This window comes from Microtus ochrogaster, linkage group LG1 (assembly GCF_000317375.1).
Source record: "Microtus ochrogaster isolate Prairie Vole_2 linkage group LG1, MicOch1.0, whole genome shotgun sequence".
Taxonomy (NCBI): Eukaryota; Metazoa; Chordata; class Mammalia; order Rodentia; family Cricetidae; genus Microtus; species Microtus ochrogaster.
Genome location: NC_022027.1, coordinates 25978218 through 25997738, shown reverse-complemented (window position 1 = coordinate 25997738; position 19521 = coordinate 25978218). Strand labels below are relative to the sequence as shown.

General features: G+C 35.6%; 2 protein-coding genes across 4 annotated transcripts in view; one reads left to right on the top strand and one right to left on the bottom strand.

The window, feature by feature from the left end:
* Positions 1 to 1951, top strand: part of Gnpda2 (glucosamine-6-phosphate deaminase 2) — an 18350-nt gene extending 16399 nt beyond the window's left edge. For both annotated transcript variants that reach the window (XM_026785124.1, XM_005359304.2), the window contains exon 7: positions 1101 to 1951. In XM_026785124.1, coding sequence (XP_026640925.1) covers positions 1101 to 1162 — 62 coding nt within the window. In that variant the 3' untranslated portion in view covers positions 1163 to 1951. The remainder of the gene's footprint in view (positions 1 to 1100) is intronic.
* A 4587-nt stretch (positions 1952 to 6538) lies between these two features.
* The window catches only part of Guf1 (GUF1 homolog, GTPase), a 15394-nt gene continuing 2411 nt past the window's right edge, over positions 6539 to 19521 (bottom strand). Inside the window, exons 5-17 of one of the 2 annotated variants that reach the window (XM_005359303.2) lie at positions 18713 to 18790; positions 18057 to 18140; positions 16691 to 16755; positions 15937 to 16140; positions 14535 to 14674; positions 13120 to 13243; positions 12328 to 12460; positions 11370 to 11513; positions 10702 to 10835; positions 9354 to 9455; positions 8683 to 8802; positions 7303 to 7339; positions 6539 to 6685 (exon numbers count right to left, since the gene is read on the bottom strand). In XM_005359303.2, coding sequence (XP_005359360.1) covers positions 6548 to 6685; positions 7303 to 7339; positions 8683 to 8802; positions 9354 to 9455; positions 10702 to 10835; positions 11370 to 11513; positions 12328 to 12460; positions 13120 to 13243; positions 14535 to 14674; positions 15937 to 16140; positions 16691 to 16755; positions 18057 to 18140; positions 18713 to 18790 — 1503 coding nt within the window. In that variant the 3' untranslated portion in view covers positions 6539 to 6547. The other variant, XM_026785122.1, reaches the window with a different exon arrangement.

The following is a 19521-nucleotide window of genomic DNA, read 5'->3' as shown; positions in this document are numbered from 1 at the left end:
CAGCCTGAAGAGCAGACCGGGTTCCCTGCCCTGTGGGAAGTCCAAGGACCTCCCACCTCCTTCCAGATCTAGTAAGGTGACCCTGTAGTTTTTTTTGTGTGTAATGACCTGGAAAATTTAACTTCTTTGCTTTCCAAACTATAGTCTTACTTAGCTCACTGATTGTGTCAGACTATCTTGTAAGGACAGTGTAACTCAGAGAGAAGCTTTAATGACTCACAAACACACATACCCATTAGAACATAAATTTTTAAATATACCTATATTTAAATGTTTTATTTCCATTCAAAATATGCATACTAACTATAAAATGATTTTTAAAGTCTACCTAAATTTAGAATCTAAGTTTCTGTCTCCAATCATTTAAAGCAGGTGTCTCCATTGTGTTGATAAACATCCTCAGTAGATTATGGGTAAATTTGTAATCACCCAGTTCCGTAAATACATTGCAAAGTCCATGTAAAGGCTCGGGACATGGCTTAGCTGGAAATGCGCCTGCTTCACAATTGTGAAGAACCATGTATGGATCCCCCAGTAACTACATCAAAAGGCAAAGCATGGTGGTGCATGCCTGTTACCCTAGGACTGGGCGTCAGATACAAGATTTCTGGAACTTGCTGAGCAGCAAGTTCCTCCCAGTTAATGATCTCCCTAATCAGTGAGGTGCAGTGATAAAGGGTAGACTTTGACTCTTGGCACCCATACATATACACAAATATGTTAACACATGAATCCCCCGGCCCCCGCAAAGAAAAAGATGTATAGAGTAATATTTTGGAGAACAGAGCTGTTATGATAGTTCTGGGTCCCTTGTCATCAACTAGAGCAACTGCCATAAAATAAAACATAAGCTTCTAGATAATGAATTAACCAATCATATTCAAATTCACCAGCCTGCCAGTCTAATCTTCCTGAAGACAAGAAATGAAGCTGCACTGGGACTCCAGTACCTGTACTGTTCTAGATCTACACTAACTTATAAGTTGTATTTCTTCAACAGTTTTGGTAAACCCTGTCATAAGAATGAAATACTGTAGCATATAAATCTTAAGTAAAAGTTCAAAATTAGCAAAATTATAACTGGATTTTTTTTCTTGAAGGTTTAATGCATGTGCACAATAAACTTGTGGATCCACTATACAGTATGACAGAAGAAAACTGAAGGAAACTGGAGCAAAGTTCTGCTTGGAAAAGAACCTTTTCTTACTAGATGAATTTTCAGCTTATGCAATACGATAAAAATGGGAACTATAAAAACATTTAAATAGAAAAAAGAACAGCGTGTGTTAAACATTCCATATTTAGAATGTGTCTGTTTTACACTAGGGTCTAGAACCAAGTGGATCCCCAAACTGGTGGGCATTTATAAAGTATAGAAGCTATATAGCTACCTATAAACAGCATAGCAGCAAAATGTCTGCATTTAAGAGATTCTTCACAGGTCAGTGACTTAATCTCTGACTTATTTACAAGAAGGCACTCCAACCCTTTCCAGTGTCATAGAAGCCTTCACTTTTGGAATGTATTTTTTGTGCATCACACACATGCTTTTGCCTGTAGTTGCCTTAGTCATCTTTCTGCAGTGGTTCTGGACATCAGAAGTCCTGCCGTTCACTAACAAGGGGATCTGAAGAGATGACAGTATCCCGCAGTAGTTTACATCCTTTCAGAAAGGATCTGTAAGTGCATGCTTCTGTGCACCTTCCTAGGTAGGACTTTTCTACACATATGCTTATTTTTATTTAATGACTTGGATCAGTGCCCTTAATATTGGCAGGTATCAGCTTTATACTTAGCTATAAGGAATTCCTTTTGAAGAACATTTTCTGATTATTGTTAAATTTTATAAATAATCCTTATATATGTCTAAAGAAATAATTACTGTAAATGTTTAAATTGCCAAAACGTGTATAATTAAGTTGCAAATAAAAATATTGTTTTCTACCTTTAACTCAAAGTTTACAATAAAAGAAGTATCTAATTTTGTTTCTAAATGTGAAATAACATTCATTGGGAGATTCAGTCAATGTAGTTAGGAAACTAAAAGGATAGTTTATGTTGTTTGTTTTTTACTCTTAGATTTTTGCTCTTTGGGGCCTCACCACCCAACTCCCAGATAAATCACTCACAGAGTCTTATTCTAAGAATGCAGGGCCTTAGCTTGGCTTGTTTCAAGTCAGCTTTTCTTAAATTATCCCATCTACCTTTTTTTCTGGGCTTTTTCTTTTTCTTATTTCTGTAATCTTAACGTTCACTCTTATTCTGTGGATGGCTGGGTGTCTGGCCTCTTTTTCTTGCTCCCCTTTCTTCCAGATTTCTCCTATTTATACTGCCTGCCTGCCTGCCATCCCCACCTGTCCTTTCTTCTTCTGCCTGACCGTCAGGTGTTTTAAACAGGCAAAGAATCACAGCTTCGGAGTTAAACAAATGCGGCATAAAAAAAGCAACACATTTTACATCATTAAACAAATGCTCCACAGCATAAACAAATGTAACACACCTCAAAATAATATTCCACAACAGACAATACCAAAGAAAAAAATGAGGCTGGAGAAATGGCTGAGCAATTGAGAGCCCTTGTTGCTCTTGCAGAGGACCACAGTGGTACACAAACCCATTGTAGCTCAAGTTCTAAGGAATTCTCTAATGCCCTCATTTGGACCCCCAAGGGCACCAGACACACAAGTGGTACATACATAAATGCAAAACATTAAAACACAAAATAATGGTGCTTTAATACCCAATGATCTTAACAGCCTTGTTCCTGTGTACAAAAGTAAATCCATTGAAGGAAAAATATATATTTGGAAGATACTGAAGCATGGGAATATGAAGGTGTTATAAAAATTGCTGCAAGCTGGGAAGCCCTGTACAAAGGAGTTTCACATGAGTCTAGAGCACTTAAAATATATATTCTCAAACCTATTCAGACTCAGCATTATCTGTCTTCTGAACTTCAAATACATATTTTGAAGAGCACAAAATAGGACTATTACAAATTCTAAAATTTTCTTAGGCCTCCTGTTTGCTTAAAACTGGTAGCACCATTCACTCAGGCAGGCGCCCCACCAAGTTAGCCTTAATAGTGTTCCTCTGTCACCCTTCTGTCTCAGTCCTGTAATCCTCAGTCCTGTAATCCACATCTCAGAGTGCACTGTTACCTTCTCATTTTACCCGGACAAAATACTTGGTAGAAACATAGTATATCCAAAAGGGATCCATGTCCTTAACATATTTTAACCAATCAGTAGCATCTTGTACTAATGATTTTGGCTGTACAGCATTGTAGTGAAAAGTTAACAGTCTCTTTTGATGTATCATTACTTCCATGTTCCAAAGACCTAAAATGAGTTGTTTTTATTATAACTCTGATCTTGTCTGATACATTCATGTCCTCAAGCACCTCAGCACGTCTCTAGCCATTGTAGCTTCCTAACAACATGGGGTACTATTAAAGAGTGTAGAAGCCTATTGACATTTCATATAGAGCAAAAATCTTTGAAGAAAGAAATCATTACTTGAATTCTGTCACCGGGGAATATAAGTGACAACATCTCACTTTCTACTGTTGCCTCAGTTCAAAGTGCTATGACAGCACAGTGGCCAACCCATGCCGAACCTAATGCAACAATTTTTAATCATACAACTATGCACATTTTTATTAGATTGCAGGGAATACACTCAAGGCATAAAACTCAAGATTAACACTGGGAAATAACCATGGGGCAGTAAATAAGCTTATGCTAAAAAATAAGACTAACATTTTCCACATATTACAAGTAAGGCTAATAATTCCTAGAGTTATGGATTAAAGGAATAAAAAGCCCAAATCAAAAAAGTTCAGATGTTTCACTGAAGATATGTTATATTAGAACACACATGCTTTGACTTTTGACTTTCCTTTAGCAGTATTGTAGGAACAGAACTTGTTGTTGATCATGTTGTTTTTTGAGACAGTTTCTCTGTAGCTTTGGGGTCCTGGAACTAGCTCTTGTAGACCAGGCTGGCCTTGAACTCAGAGATCTGCCTGCCTCTGCCTTGTGAGTGCTGGGATTAAAGGCATGCGCCACCACCACCTGGCAGAATAGAACAATTTTTGAACAACTGGATTGTCTTAGTTTCAAATATATTGCCAGTTTAAAAAAATACTATTGTGGGAATTTGGTATTTTACACCTACCAAATCTACCTGGGAGATGTATGCTTTGCTAAAATAACTAATAAATCCTTGCATTGATATTCTAGCCCAAAGCCCGCTCCCCCTCCATCCAGGCCTAGGAAGGTGTTCCTCCAAACAGACTAGGATCCCAGAAAGCCAGTACATGCAGTAGAAACAAATCCCAGTGCCATTATCATTGGCTTCTCAGTCAGCCCCCATTGTCAGCCATATTCAGAGTCCAGTTTGATTACATGCTTGTTCAGTCCTAGTCCAGCTGGCTTTGGTGAGCTCCCATTAGATCAGGCACACTGGAGGGGCGGGGGGGGGTGGGTGAGGAAGCAGGAAGGAAACAGGAGGAGGGGAGGAAGTGGAAATTTTGAATGGTATTATTTTTAAAGCAATAAAATTTTTTAAAAAAATCACTATGATCAAGTTGGCTTCATCCTAGCGATGTGGGGATGGGCCAATACATGAAAATCTGTCAATGTAACCCACCATATAAATAAACTGAAAGAAAAAAAATATCCTACCAAAATGTTAAGATCTATCAATAGCCTATTTTTTACAAGGCCATGCTTAAGACAGAAGGCAGTAAGTAAAACCCAGCATGAGGACTCTTTCTTGCAGTAATATATTTATGTTGGTTTGTTTACTGTAACTGAATAGGAAACTAAGTCATTACTAGCTGTGTCATTTTAGCATTTAAGTAATAGTTACTACTTTATTAGCAGTTGGTGAGAATATCAAATGTCTGTTGTATTGTATGAATGCATTTTGAATGTCAGAAGACAGGGCCTTACCCTAAGCTTAACTTAGGTGTATAGCATAAGCCATTTAGTTTCAGAAATGTTTGATTAAATATGTAAGCATGAAAACCTGTAACAAGTGTCTGGTAAATACATGATTGTATTTTACATAGCAATCCCAGTTCCCTCTCCCTCCCCTCCTCCTGTTCCTCCCATTCCACTCCTCCCTCCAGAGTAAGGCCGCCCATGGGGAGTCAACTGTTATCTCTTGTGGCAGGACCAAGCCCCTTCTCCTCTATCTAGGCTGAACAAGGTATCCCTCCAAAAAGAATGGGTTCCAAAGGGCCAGTTCATGCACTAGGGATAAATACTGGTTCCATTGCCAGTGGCTCCACAAGCTGCCCAAGCCACACAACTGTCATCAACATCCAGAGGGCCTAGTTTGGGCCTATGCTTTCTTTTTTCTTTTTTCAAGACGGTTTCTCTTTGTAACAGCCCTGGCTGTCCTGGAACTAGCTCTTATAGACCAAACAGGTACTGAACTCACAGAGCTCTGCCTGCCTCTGCTGAATGCTGGGATTAAAGGCAGGCACCACCACCACCAACTTTTTTGCTTTGAGAGAGGGTTTTTCTGTGTAACTGTTGTAGACCAGGCTGACCTAGAACTCAGAGATATGCCTGTCTCTTCCTCTGAGTGCTGGGATTAAAGGCATGTACCACTGCCACCCAGATGAGTTAATTTCTTAATTAATTTTCATATATATCAGTGTTTGGGTTAAAAATTATGATGCAGGGTAATTTTGGAAAGTTTTTAATTGAACTAGATAGAACTAGAGGTCCTTTTACCATAAATAAGGAAAGTCATGCATAAACTAGACAATGTAGCACATGCTTGTAATTTCAACAATGGAAAGGCTAAGGCAGTATTGTCACAAATTTGAGGTAAATATGAACTACATATAAATCCTGGGCTAGCGAGGGCTACACGGCAAGATCCGGTCTCAAAACACTAAACAATAACAAGAAAAAAAGCAAGAAAAAAATTTGACTGTGATTAAATGTATAATATGCCCTCTTAAACACGTAGAATATATTAATTGATGTGGGATTGCCCTCTGTATGCTGTGAATACCATTGGTTAATAAAGAAACTGTTGGGCCTGTGCAAGGAATAATGCTGGGAGAAAAAAGGTGGAGTTAAAGAGAAGCCATGTAGCTTTTCTGGAGACAGACATTGGGAACTTTACCCGGTAAGCCACAGCCACGTGGCGATACACAGATTACTAGAAATGGGTTAAATTAAGATATAAGTGTTAGCCAATAAGAAGCTAGGGCTAACTACCAAGGAGTGTTTTAAATAGTAGAGTTTCTGTGTGATTATTTTGGGTCTGAGCTGCCCAGCAGCTGGGAACCAACAAGTGGCCTCTCCTTTCAACAATTAACCTCTTTTAATTTTCAGAGGCAGTACTAACAATCTCAACTGAGTAGAGGAACATAAAAGGACTAGGCAATGTAGCACACATTCTACCTCTTTTCTTCCAGGAGGTCAAAGTTGAAGAGCCTAAAAATAATAAACATTTCATAGTTTTCATTCTGTTGTCAATGCAAATAAAAAGAAAAAGAGAAAACTCCCATTTTCATGAATCATTTATTAGGCTGGGTTTTCAGAACTTTTATGAAAGCATCTTTTGGAATTTCAATGTTGCCAATCTTCCTCAGCTTTTTCTTTCCTTCTGCTTGTCTCTTTAAAAGTTTCATTTTTCGGGTAATATCTCCACCATACTGAAAAATAAAAAAAAATCCAAATGGGTTTAAAGGAAATAATTATATAATTACACCAAGGAACACCACAACCATAATCATATCACTGTGACATCATTTGACTCCTTCTCAGAAAATGATGTTATTATTTATTTAAGCTAAGCATATAACATAGCTACACCCTAATGCAGAGACTCTCAGCAGCAGACCTGTGCCAGAAACTTTATCAGGCACTTAGAAAAAGCAGTATTTTGTTTAGCAACAATGTACATTTTTTACTAAAAATAAATAAATAAATAAAAATAAAATAAAAAATTAATGTAGCAAGGTAAATTTCAATTGTCACTCTTCCAAGTGTGAGAGTCACTATAAATCTTTTATATGTATAACATTATGGTAGTAACATAAAATTCTCTTTTATATGGTATTACATAAGAAAAGAGAAAATGAGAGGCATTTATTTTTAAATGTTTTTAAAATGATGCTAATATGGTTAAACAGAAATTTACTTTTAAAACAAAACTTGGAAATGAAATATATGGTACATAAAAACTAAAATAGAAACAAATTTATAGCCCCACTGATTTTAAACCCATTAAATATAGTAAAGTTTAAAAAAAAAAGACATATATACATACACATTTGGCCAAAACATTTTTTCTGTATGCTTTCACACTGTAAAAGAAGAATTCTGTTTAGGTTGAAAATTTATTACAAAGTTCAAATGTATGTGATTTCTATACACAAATCTCCTTTTAAAATATGATAGTGTTTAATGATAGTGTCCTTTAGACAAAGATGATTTATGTAATTAATTAGCTTATATGTTCTTGTATTTCTTTTCATATACTGATTTTAAGATGGAAAAAGTCCCCTTTAACATCAGCATATCCTATGGTAAGAAAGGTGCAGGTTTGTGGTATGTATGCACGAGTAGAAATACAAGCATCTATGACTTCAATAAAAAGAATTACATTATTCCCAGCTTAGCCCAGAAATATTCTAAAGAGTACCTTTTAAAAGTTAAACCATCACACTGCTGGCCTGACTGCCAGTGGACAGTGATGTGTAAAGGATTTATTAATAAATCTGTTTTATACAGCCCTTCTCAAGACAAACTACTGTTAATGTAGCTAATCATCAACTATATAACTGTATTACTATGACACTTCCAGATCAACATTAATTTTGAAAAAAGTATCTTTTTTTGAAAATGTATTTCTAATACAATTTATGTGAAAATGACCACATGGTAAGTGCTCTATTTTCTAGAATGTTCCCTGGAACTCTGCCTAATTTCTGGATTTTCTAAGATACTGAATAACTAAAACAAAATAGTGTTTAAAATGAAATTATTCCCATAATGGGATACATTTTATAAAATCTATATCAAAATGGTGGTTCTAGTTCACGAGTACTGTCATATTAGGTTTACGTTAAGCTAGAATTAGGTAGCAATTCCCACTTTGTCTTAACTGAAGAGTGTTTCTAACTTCCAGGGTCTTTAGAGCCTGGGGTGGGGCAAGAGAAGTGCTGCCCCAAGAGTCTGCCATCATCCACAAAGCCAGCTTCCTACAGAAAGTAACCTATTTCCATATGTACCATAAACCACTAAGGAACCTGGTCTAGAAACCAAAACCCAGCATGTTATTTATAATCTTTCCCAATTCAGTGCTTCAGAGAAAATATTTTATTATTTCCTTAGGTTCTGTTCCTATCACTTACAATCTACCTGAACAAGTTATAAGCCATTGAATGAAACCTTACAGAAATCCCTTAACCCAGAAATTTAATGGAAATAAGCAGAAATTCTTTAATAAACCTTCATAAATTATATCAACTGTAAGTAGCAAAACTCAATGTAAGTACACAAAGTAATCGAACATCAGTGGAAGAGATGGAATATTCTATCATCTCATGTTCTACAAGAATAAAGTGTAGGCCAAGATTAAAACTTTCACTGGTTTTCTGGGCGTAGTTCTAAAGCCAGCCTCGGACAAAAATACACTTCAACTCACGTTTCTCTTGCGATGACTTTGCTTCCAATAGCAGCTTGGATGGCTATCTCAAACAGCTGTCTGGGAAGAGAATCCTTCAGACGTTCACATATGGTTTTGCCAACAGTGTATGCTTTCTCTCTGAGACAGAAAAAAAGATAGTTATCCTAAATATAAATATTTAAATTATCTTTATAGTCCATGTGCAGTAATTAACTGTAATAAAAGTAAAGTAAGTTTTAAGAGATTCAAATAGAACTCAACACTTTACTTAGTAGGCATTTTTCTATAACTAGGTATTAATCTATATTGACTTATAATTGCATTGATGAAAAATAAACTCATTAAAAAGATAAAAACAAAAAATTGCATTGATATGGCATAATTTCTAATAGTCTGGTAGTTTGTGAACATGTGTACTTGACTTCATTATCATGAATGATTTTTAGAAATATGAACACCTTTTTGTTCTCAATCCTTAAACCATCACTATAAAGATTAAAAACATTTTCTTGTACATTAACACAGTAAGGGAAAATTATTTACATGATAATACTACTTTGGCTATGACAACTCTATATTCTGTATTTAGTAAAAACTGTATCTGCTCCAGTAAGAATGAAGAGCCATCAACCACACAAAAACACCCAAAGTGAGCATGCTTAGTTTGTGATCTTTTCTAGTCTGCTTACCTATGCACCACAGTCACTAGCTCTTCTACGATATTCCCATTCAGGAGAATATCCATTTTTATAAGTTCTGCAGTCTGATAACCTGCATCTTCATAATCAAAACTAATGAGAACAAAGAGAACAATGGTAAACATGATCCTATAAATTAAATCTTATAAATACAACAAATTCCTTTTTCCTACATATTCATTAGCTGTCCTCACCTGAAGAAAACTGATTAAATTATTACCACACATAAATTTTCATTTAATGAATGTATACGTCCATAGCAAAGAACCAAATGTATCAAAAGGTCCAAGTATAGGAACTATAAATCACTAGAGGAAGAAAAAGGAACTGGTTAAGGTAAAGTAGGAAAAAAACCAACCACCAAAAACAAATATCAGCTCCTTCTACTGTTGCTAACAGGTGGTGAAATTTGGCTAACACTATTATAATGGTTCATTATTAGTTTTCTGTTACCAATGACAACTCTGGTAATGGAAACAAATAGAAATAAAAATAAAACAAACATGTTTAGATAATGCACTAATGAACTGCCATTAAGAAGGGACACTTGGATTTCCTACACAGATACACAGTTTGAACATTCAACATTTTTGTCAGGCCTGAATGAGCTAATACATGTAACAGTACACGTGGACCTAGAACATACTAAGTAGTTACAACAAAGCTTAGCCAATCACAAACCAGTGCTCATGTTAGCTACTATTTTCATCAATATGGTCAACGCTAACAGTGCTAGCTAGCCACAAAGTTTAATTCATAAAGCCACTGCAACAAAACTGACTGCCAGAGGCAAAGTAAAAAGTTTTTGCTTATTTAACACTTAACTCTTGTACTCTTATTTGGCTGGGTTTCAAGCACTCCCTTAAAATACACAGATTTTTATTAGCTAGGCAACGTCTGCCTGGGAAGACCTAGTTCTTGACTTCAGCGTTGGTAAATGCTGTGCACATTTAGCAGTTTTCATGCTCAATATTTACATCCATTTTTCAAATGTAAGTAGATGCTCCAGGGACAAAATAACATACACATATATCTTAAGTGTCACTCGGTCACAGATGTTCTTTGAAATTAATGTCCAATTTTAAGACACAAGGGATTTAAAACTCTTAAGAGGTTGCTTACTTTTTTCAGAGATTAAGTCTGATGAATCACAAAGAATCTTTTCCTCCTATAAGTAAATTTCAAGTACTCTATAATATCTATAATGTTTCAAGCTTCCTAACCTTATATGATTCTCAACTTTCAGAGCTAAAATTGCTACGGATAGAAGAGCAAAATCTTACTATCAGCATATTCAAAAGCTCCATTGAGACATTTGTGACTACCATTATTTTCTCACCTTGCATACCCAGAAGACAGAGACTTCAAAGAGTCATAAAAATCTACCACAATTTCATTCAAAGGGAAGAGGTATTTAAGCATAACTCTATTTTCATCAATAAAAATCATATTTTTCTGAATTGCTCTTCGTGCCTAAAAAAAAAAAAATCAATGATAATCCAAACAAATACTGATGAGAAAAGATAAGTTTTTAATTTCCAAATTATGATTTCTATAAACAAAAGTAAACAAAATGAAGTAATATTATTTAATGGTCTACCAAAATTTTACAAAGCAGGAGTTTTTTAATGTAAGAGCAACATTACTTTTAAACCAAAGCTTTTAATCTCTGTCACAGCAGTTTTACTTTCAAAATCATACTATGTTCACTTTCAAGTGCACAGATGGGCTAAATCACACTGAAGTCCCTTCGGGAGAAGTATGCACTTCTTCTGCATTCCTCTCACTAAAATACTGGACTAACACTGACAGACAACCAGACTTAAAGCTAGTGTGTAAAATCAAGATAGTCTATCAGTACTGGCCGGGTGCAGGGCCCCAAAACAAGAACTATTTATTTAATTATTGAGGCCAATTCCTTAGCAAACAGAACCCTAAACCCTATAAAATATAAGCTTAGGTAAGCACTGCTCCCGGAACTGAAATCATCACCCTTTGTGTTTCTACCTGGCAAAGCGCCATTATCTTTCCAGTGTATTCTGTTGGTGTGACAACAGTGCCCACAACAACTGGCTCCAAATATTCTGCTACTTTTGACTTGTCAGGGAATTGTGCAGGGTTAATAATTGTGATTTCTTTTTCTTTATATTCCTAAAAATAAGAAAAATGAAAGGTATTTAAAAACAAACACTAATATAATTACGTTTCTTAAAGGTTTCTTTTATCATATATTTTAGAACACAGTTATTGAACTTACGGCAATTAACAAAGCAGCAACAATAACATCAACAAAAAATACCTAAAGATGAGACTATTACATAATATAGCCTTTCATTTAGCAAATTAAAAGATCGTCTAGCTTTTAACATTCTTAGTGAATGTATACTAAAAGTATACATTAAAGTATTTTGGTTATTAACATTTACAAAACATACCTCATGAATAACCTAGAAAAAGTATGACAAAATGTTATATTTATAACTTGATTGTTTAAGGTATTCTAATTATAGTGTATAAAATTGGTTTATTTGTGCTCAGGTAACAGTGGTTTAATGAATAAATAACCACTTACATGGAATATAGTACTGGTTTATCACTAACTTAAAACAAAAATTTCCCACAAGGATGAAGGTTTTATTTTTTTATTTGGTTATTTATGACCAAAATTATCTTTCATATTATGAGCAGAATTTGCAATGGTCCTCTCCTTCCTAATTCTTTTTACTGTCAGCATCAGACTAATTTTGATACTGAAAAGATCAATCTAAGAAAAATGATGAATTAGTTTTTAAAAGGTAATAAGGTAATAAAATTTATATTGCTACTAAGCAATTGTAAATTACTTTTAATAGGGATTCACCTATAAATAACCAAAAATTTTCTCTTGTATTTAGTATATACACATATATTTTTATTAAGTTTTTCCTTTCAGGCTGATACAAAATAAAAGTGAATATTATGGTACCTTTATCAATTTTGCAGATGAAAGAACAGCTTTGTATGGAACAGTGGGAGTCGTCAGAATAACAGAAGCATTATATTCTTGCTCTAGTCGCTGGTTGAAAACTTCCATGTGCAAAAGTCCAAGAAATCCCAACCTGGATAGAGAAAAGGGGGAGAAAAAACACCAAAATCCTTCCAGATATCCACGTCCCAATGGGTTCTGTTTTCTGTTGTGAACATGGTGCTACTTTGTAAGAAAGGATGGAAATCGAGACTCATTCCAGCAATTTGCATCTCTTGTATAATTTTATAAAATAAGTCTCAAACATTCTACTATTTTAAATTAGTATAAAAATTATCCACAAAACATGAACCCACTTGAGAAATGAGCAGACATGAAGATTTTTAGATATTTTACTCATAGAAACTGATCTTTAGGCCTGGTAAAATGGCTGAGTGGTACTGTGCTCATTGACCAAACAATAAGGACCCAAATTTGGATGCCCAGCACACACGAGAAAGGCGGGAATTGCAGTATGCACCTGTGACATCAGTGCTGGGAAGAGATAACAAGGTACCGGGTGATATCCCAGGTCAGTGATAGATTTTATCTCAAAGAACAAGGTGTAAAGTCAGGTTGATCTCGGACCCGTGAGCATGAACACCTGGTGTACCTACCACATATACATGTGTATGCATACACACAACGAATACAAAAAATTTAAACTGATCTTCAGAAATGTTAAGAAGCAAGCTACCCAATTATAACTCATTTTCCTATAGGAAGTGACTCTATGAAGTAAATCTCCCTTACCTCCAGCCAGCACCCAGGGCCAGACTGCTATCCCGATGCACTGTCACACTGGAGTCATTTAAAGTCAGCTTCTCTATAGCACTCTTCAGGTTGTTATATTCAGATTGGTCTATGGGGTACACGCCTGGAGACACAAATGTAATATGAAGCACTGTCAAGTTCAAAATTAACCATTTGGTATTTATTTTACTTTTCTGTATTAAATTGGCTGCTAGGTATCTTGGAATCCATTAGCTTTAATGAATATACAAATGTGTTGACACTCCAAACAGTGGTTTTATGCTTTTGGAAAAGTACAAAAAAAAGGAAAAAACTAAATAACGAAGGGAATTAAGCCAATACATAATTAGGTAAATTATGTTTACTCCAAAAATTAGAAGCATAACATGGCCTACTACTGTGATGAAAACTATTAGAAGGTTAGAAATAGGCCCAAAATGACATTGGACTTCACTTCCAGATCAGTTACTAAAACTAAATATAAATTTATTTTTAGACACTTACTGCTGAAACTATGAGAGCTACTACTGATTCCTCAGATTCTCTTCACCTCCTGTTCATGAAGTCTACAGTTTACTAATCCTCTGCACTCCAAATGACTGACTCTGCTTAAGTGCAGCAGTAATAAAGCTCGTGATCTGTGAGAGGGGACTATGAGGAGAAGCCAGGGGATAAAGACCCAGGTTAGAAAAACCAGATAGATGGCCGGGTGGTGGTGGCGCGATCCCAGCACTCGGGAGGCAGAAGCAGGCGGATCTCTGTGAGTTCGAGGCCAGCCTGGTCTACAAGAGCTAGTGCCAGGACAGGCTCCAAAACCACAGAGAAACCGTCTTGAAAAAAACAAAAAAAAAAAAAAAAACAAAAAAAAAACCACCAGATAGATGACCCTCCATTAGGTCTTCATTATCTATATGTCTGCGAGACTCACAGTGAACCGTGTTCTGATGTTACATGTCCTAGAGACATGTGTCTACTGCATCCACGAGAGCAGGTTAACTACAAAGAACTCGACTAAGAGGTGGGATCAATTCTACTGAGAATTGTAATTAAAACACCCTAATTAATTAGAAAAAAATCCAAGTGTAATCAACTAACTTTTCAGAGAAATAAGAAAATTCATGTTATTAAGATCTCCTAGATATTATTTAAGAAATCCTAAATGAGCTCTCATATAAAATGTTACCATATACATGAAGTTGTAAAGTGATACACAGAAATACTGCATACAAATACACAGGCAAATATCATCATCATATATATGTGTGTGTGTGTATGTGTATACACACACACATCTACACATTACAAACAGATCTATAAGAATGTTTATTATCCTCTAGTCCATTTTCTTTCACCACAGATATACTTTTAATTAAAAAAATTTTGGTCTTTTGGTGTTGAATTTGTGAACTCCTCACCTGCAAATACCATTGGTTTCGCTGATTTAAACCCAGGCAAGGGCTCCACTGGATGATTATGTAAATATAATGTATCTCCTATTTGAGCTTCAGTGACATCTTTCATCCCAGCAATCAGAAAGCCCACCTGTCCTGCATATCTAAATAAAATTAGCATATGCAAATATTTACTGCTTTTCTGTTGAAAGTGTATACTCACAGTACTGTCTTCCTAGGAATCTGCCATATCCCTTCCAAACAAGCAAGTGGCACATACCAAATTCAACCTCTGAAGCTCATTAAGAAAACAAAGTGTCTTATTCACTGCCCTAATTCTCTACTCATGCTGTCTTTTTGATTCTGCTCACCTTTCACAAATTAAACACCAGCTTCTAACATCTATTATGAAGCTAATATTACTATAGAAAAATTTAGGAAACTGTCATGTCTATTACTATGTGATAAAGGTTCATTAACAAAGGGGAAAAAGATAAACTTCTAACCAAACAGGAAAAAATAAACATGTAACAACAGTCTATTACATATCTGATTTTCACATGAAAAAAGCAGATTCCATGAATTCAGTTTTAGGTTTAAAAACCAAAAAACATACATAGTAGCAGACTCATTTATATATAGGTTGTAGCAGAGGAGCAGTAATGAATGAAGACACGGTAATGTTCAATACATACATGACATATATACATACACATTACACATATACAATAAATGAAACACTTCAGAAATACTTCACTAAAATTAAAATGGACTGATTCAAAACATGTCATATTTCACATGAGGCTTTTTAGATACAACATGAAACTGTAGACTCTGATCCACATACTCAAATATTCTATTTGACACTTTAGTTTTCAGAGACGACCTGAGAAGCAAAACTGCGATGTCATGTCTTCTCGTTACCAGAGTAGCCACTCAGCAGCTGTTTCACAACTAACTCAGATCTGATTTTCTAGCTCATACTAATTTCTTAATCCTACTCCTCTATAAATTTTATTTAATCTAGGTTTAACCCTGCAGCATTCCAGTGAAGAAAGGAGTGATCAGTTTCTGTAGCACCTTATATTGCAAAATTTAGTTGTGATGAGATTAAATGTAAAAGGAAAAATAAATCCACTGAATGAATTGAGGCCCCCTAATACTTAATTGTACCATCAAATACATTAATATGAGAACCAAGTCTGTACTAGATCACTAAGTTATTTCTACTAATTAATAAAACCTAATTATGTTTATAGCCATAAAACTGCCCAGTACAAACACATGAGATCCTTCTGACCCAGTGTCTGGATGTAGAGTTGCATTCTACCTATCATCCACTTTAGTTCTACATTATGGCCATTCTGAGTACATTGGGAGAAACACATACATAAACTTATTGTACATGCTAAAACAGATTACTCACAATTTATGAGTGGGCTGCTCATTTGGATTCAAAACGCCTACTTCATTAACTTCATATGTCTTCTTGGTGTGTGCAGATACAATCTTATCTCCTTTGGAAACCATGCCATCAAGCAGTGCTATGTTGGCTATCACACCTCTATACTGGTCAAAGGTGGAATCAAACACCAATGCTCTCAGTGGGTTTTCACGACATACTTTTGGACTATTATAAAAGTATATAGAGAAAATATCAAAAAAACTTATTTTCAATTGAGGAAGCATGTTATTTAATTTTTCAAAAGAAAATTACTCAAGAACCAAAGCAAAATGGCCTTTCTATAAAATATGCTAGATAAATCTCAACCAGTTTTAAATTTTGAAATTATTTCAAAATAATATCAACATTTGAAATATTACTTTTTGAAATATATTCAAAAATATTTATTTGAAAATATGAGATGTATGCTCACTATACAGGAAAGACCAATTACCAATGAACTTATTTCCCTATGCTCCGATTATTAGAGAGACTGCCATTATCCTTGCTTTCTTTTCCGCTTTACTATATTGAAATTGAACTTGCGTTCTTTACATTTTACTAAAAGCAAAAGGTTATTCCACCCTAGTGCAAGATCACTTGCCACATCCACTAGCTTAAAATGACAGATCAAGTTGATGGCCTATTAATCTAAACTATTAAATTATAAAGGTCTATAATTACTTAACTCTAAATTTAAAGTAGTGAATATATGAATAGTATAAAAACTGCTTACGGAGGTATTCTTTCAATGACTGCCTGAAGAACACTTTCAACGTTTGTCCCAAGTTTTGCAGAAATCTGAAACCATGTAAAAAGAAAAGCACTGAGATTTAAGACTACACACGTTCTTCCTGGGGTCTTGTCATTTATGATCAGGAGGAAAAATTCCCTTATTCACTTATTTGAACACAGAAAAAAAAAGGATAAAGATATCTTCCCATTATCTGGTGTTAGTGACCCTATGATTTCAGGATTAAAGTGAAAGAACATTCTTGGTGTGTCCAGAAAGCAATGGAATGAGAATTAAAACAAAAATTTTGATGAGCAAAAATTATGCCTTTTAATAAAATGTATCACTTTAACCAATATCTATCAAGTCCAAAAATACCTGCTCTTCAAAACCAAAATAACTTACAAGAAGTAATGCTAAGGGCAGAAGAGATGACTCAGATTTTGAGAATCCTTGCTGCCTCATAGAGGACCCCAGGGTTACTTCCCAGCACCCACAGCAGGAACTCACACCTATAATTGGAGTTATAGGAGATCCAAGTCACACTTCTACACTCCTTGGGTACGTGTACCACTGTGCAGAGTCTGGTGCTGGCACACACATACACATAATGCTACAGTGAGTTTCAAAAGGCTTTTAGTTCTGACATACAGGCTAAGTCTACGATATAAGGAAAGTGGTAAAATCTTTAAGCCTTAGTTCATTTAAAAGTTACATAGCAACAATCTATATAAATAATATAAAGGGAACTTTCAATAGTTGTGCTAGCTAGTTTTACGTTAACCTGACATAACTAGAGTCATTTGAGAGATAGAAACCTCACCTGAGAAAATGCCTCCATAAGATCAGGCTGTAGGCAGGCTTTAGGGTATTTTCTTAATTAGTAATTATGTGTGAGGGCCCAGCCCACTGTGGGTGCTGCCATTCCTGGACTACTGCCCTGTGTTCTATAAGATAGCAGGCTGAAAGCCAGGCGATGGTGGCGCACGCCTTTAATGCAAGCACTCGGGAGGCAGAGGCAGGTGGATCTCTGTGAGTTTGAGACCAGCCTGGTCTACAGAGCTAGTTCCAGGACAGGCTCCAAAGACACAGAGAAACCCTGTCTCGAAAAAACAAAAAACAAAAAACAAAAAACAAAAAAAAAAAAGATAGCAGGCTGAGTGAGCCAACAGAGGAAACAGCACCCCTCCTCTGTACCAACTCCTACCTCCATGTTTCTGCCCTGATTTCTTTCCTTCAACGACAGCCTATAATGTGGAAGTATAACCCAAACAAACCCTTTCCTCCCCAAGGTGTTTTGGTGATGGTGTTTCATCACAGCAATAAAAAAAGCTAAGACAATCATCTTTTTTAAAAAAAAGGCATTTACCTTTATGCATTCTTCACTAGGGATATCAAACACTTTTTCAATCTGTTTTTCAACCCTTTCAGGATCAGCATTCTTTAGATCTATCTGTAAACAAAATTACTGAATGAGCATAGTAAAAATAAAATTAGTTCACAGTAATAATATTTGGAGATCAATAATACTTTCTATGAGTTAACCTAATTGATCTCTCCATGATTTTTTCAAAAGAATTATTTACCTATGGGTAGTCTTATTTTACATTTAGCATCACAATCAAGAAATGTAACTTAATGCAGTCTGAATTTTTAAATTAGGATTCCTAACTCTATAGTATGGATGAACTTATATGGATGAAGTAAGCATTGACCTGTTTCATGGACAGCACCGATTCTTATTCTAATCCCCTCTCCATGGCAGTGGGGTTGGCACCTTTGCTTAGTCTGCCTTGCTCCCCTTTTTTACAGAAACACATGCAATTCAGATGAACCTTTTCAACTCTCTGAAAGAAATATCTGACCTGCAATTCTATCACAAAAAAATTCAGAGATAAATCAAACTGATAATCTAAGTGAATAGTAACTGAAGACCCCTCATATTAAGAAAAAAAATACTTCACAATTAAACATTAAAATATAGAAGGCATATAATGAATGGCATTGGTGACTCATTTTAATTACCTTGTTTATAACTGGAATTACTGACAACTGTGCTTCAAAGGCAAGAAAGAAGTTTGCTACAGTTTGAGCTTGAATACCCTGGAGGCAAGACAACAGAGACCAAGATGACTGTTTGACACTAAATGTATCAAAAATTAGTAATTCCATACCATTCCATATATCATCATCAAACTGAGATTTTTGGATCACGCTAATAAAATGATACAATATGCCCTCTGTTGGAAAACAGCCAAAGAATGACACATGGTGAACAGTGCCTTGGGGAACCGTGGGAGAGGCTGCAGGAAGTAGGTAGAGGGCTTTACCAAAAGTGCATTCTGTTTCCTGTGTTTTTCTTGGATGCGATTTCATGCTTCCTGTCTTAAACAGTGCATTCAATTCATAGGACATGTTTATTCTTGTTGGAGCAAAAATGGGACATTGTTAAGCATTTTTAATAATTCTTTTTTGCTGATTTCTATGGCATATTTTCTGGAACAGGTGTTCCTTGCCTTCCTGGAACCATTTTTTAATTAACTTGCTATAAAAGAAGCTAGTTCTCCAGAATAAATTTAGTCAGTAGCTTCAGCTCTGTCTACCCCATTAGTTTCAGTCCCAGGTTTCGAAGGCAGATCTGCAAGGTGGACAAAGATTGGCACCATCAACCAGCCAGAGCCATGCCCTAAAACCTAAGACCCTTCGTTCTTCCTCACTTGTGTTTCCTGAACACGGAGTAGCTTTGTCCCCAGAGTCACCCACAATCATCACTACTGTGTTGTGTTTCGTCTCTACTACGTTATGTTCCATCGCTACTACATTGTGCTCCATTA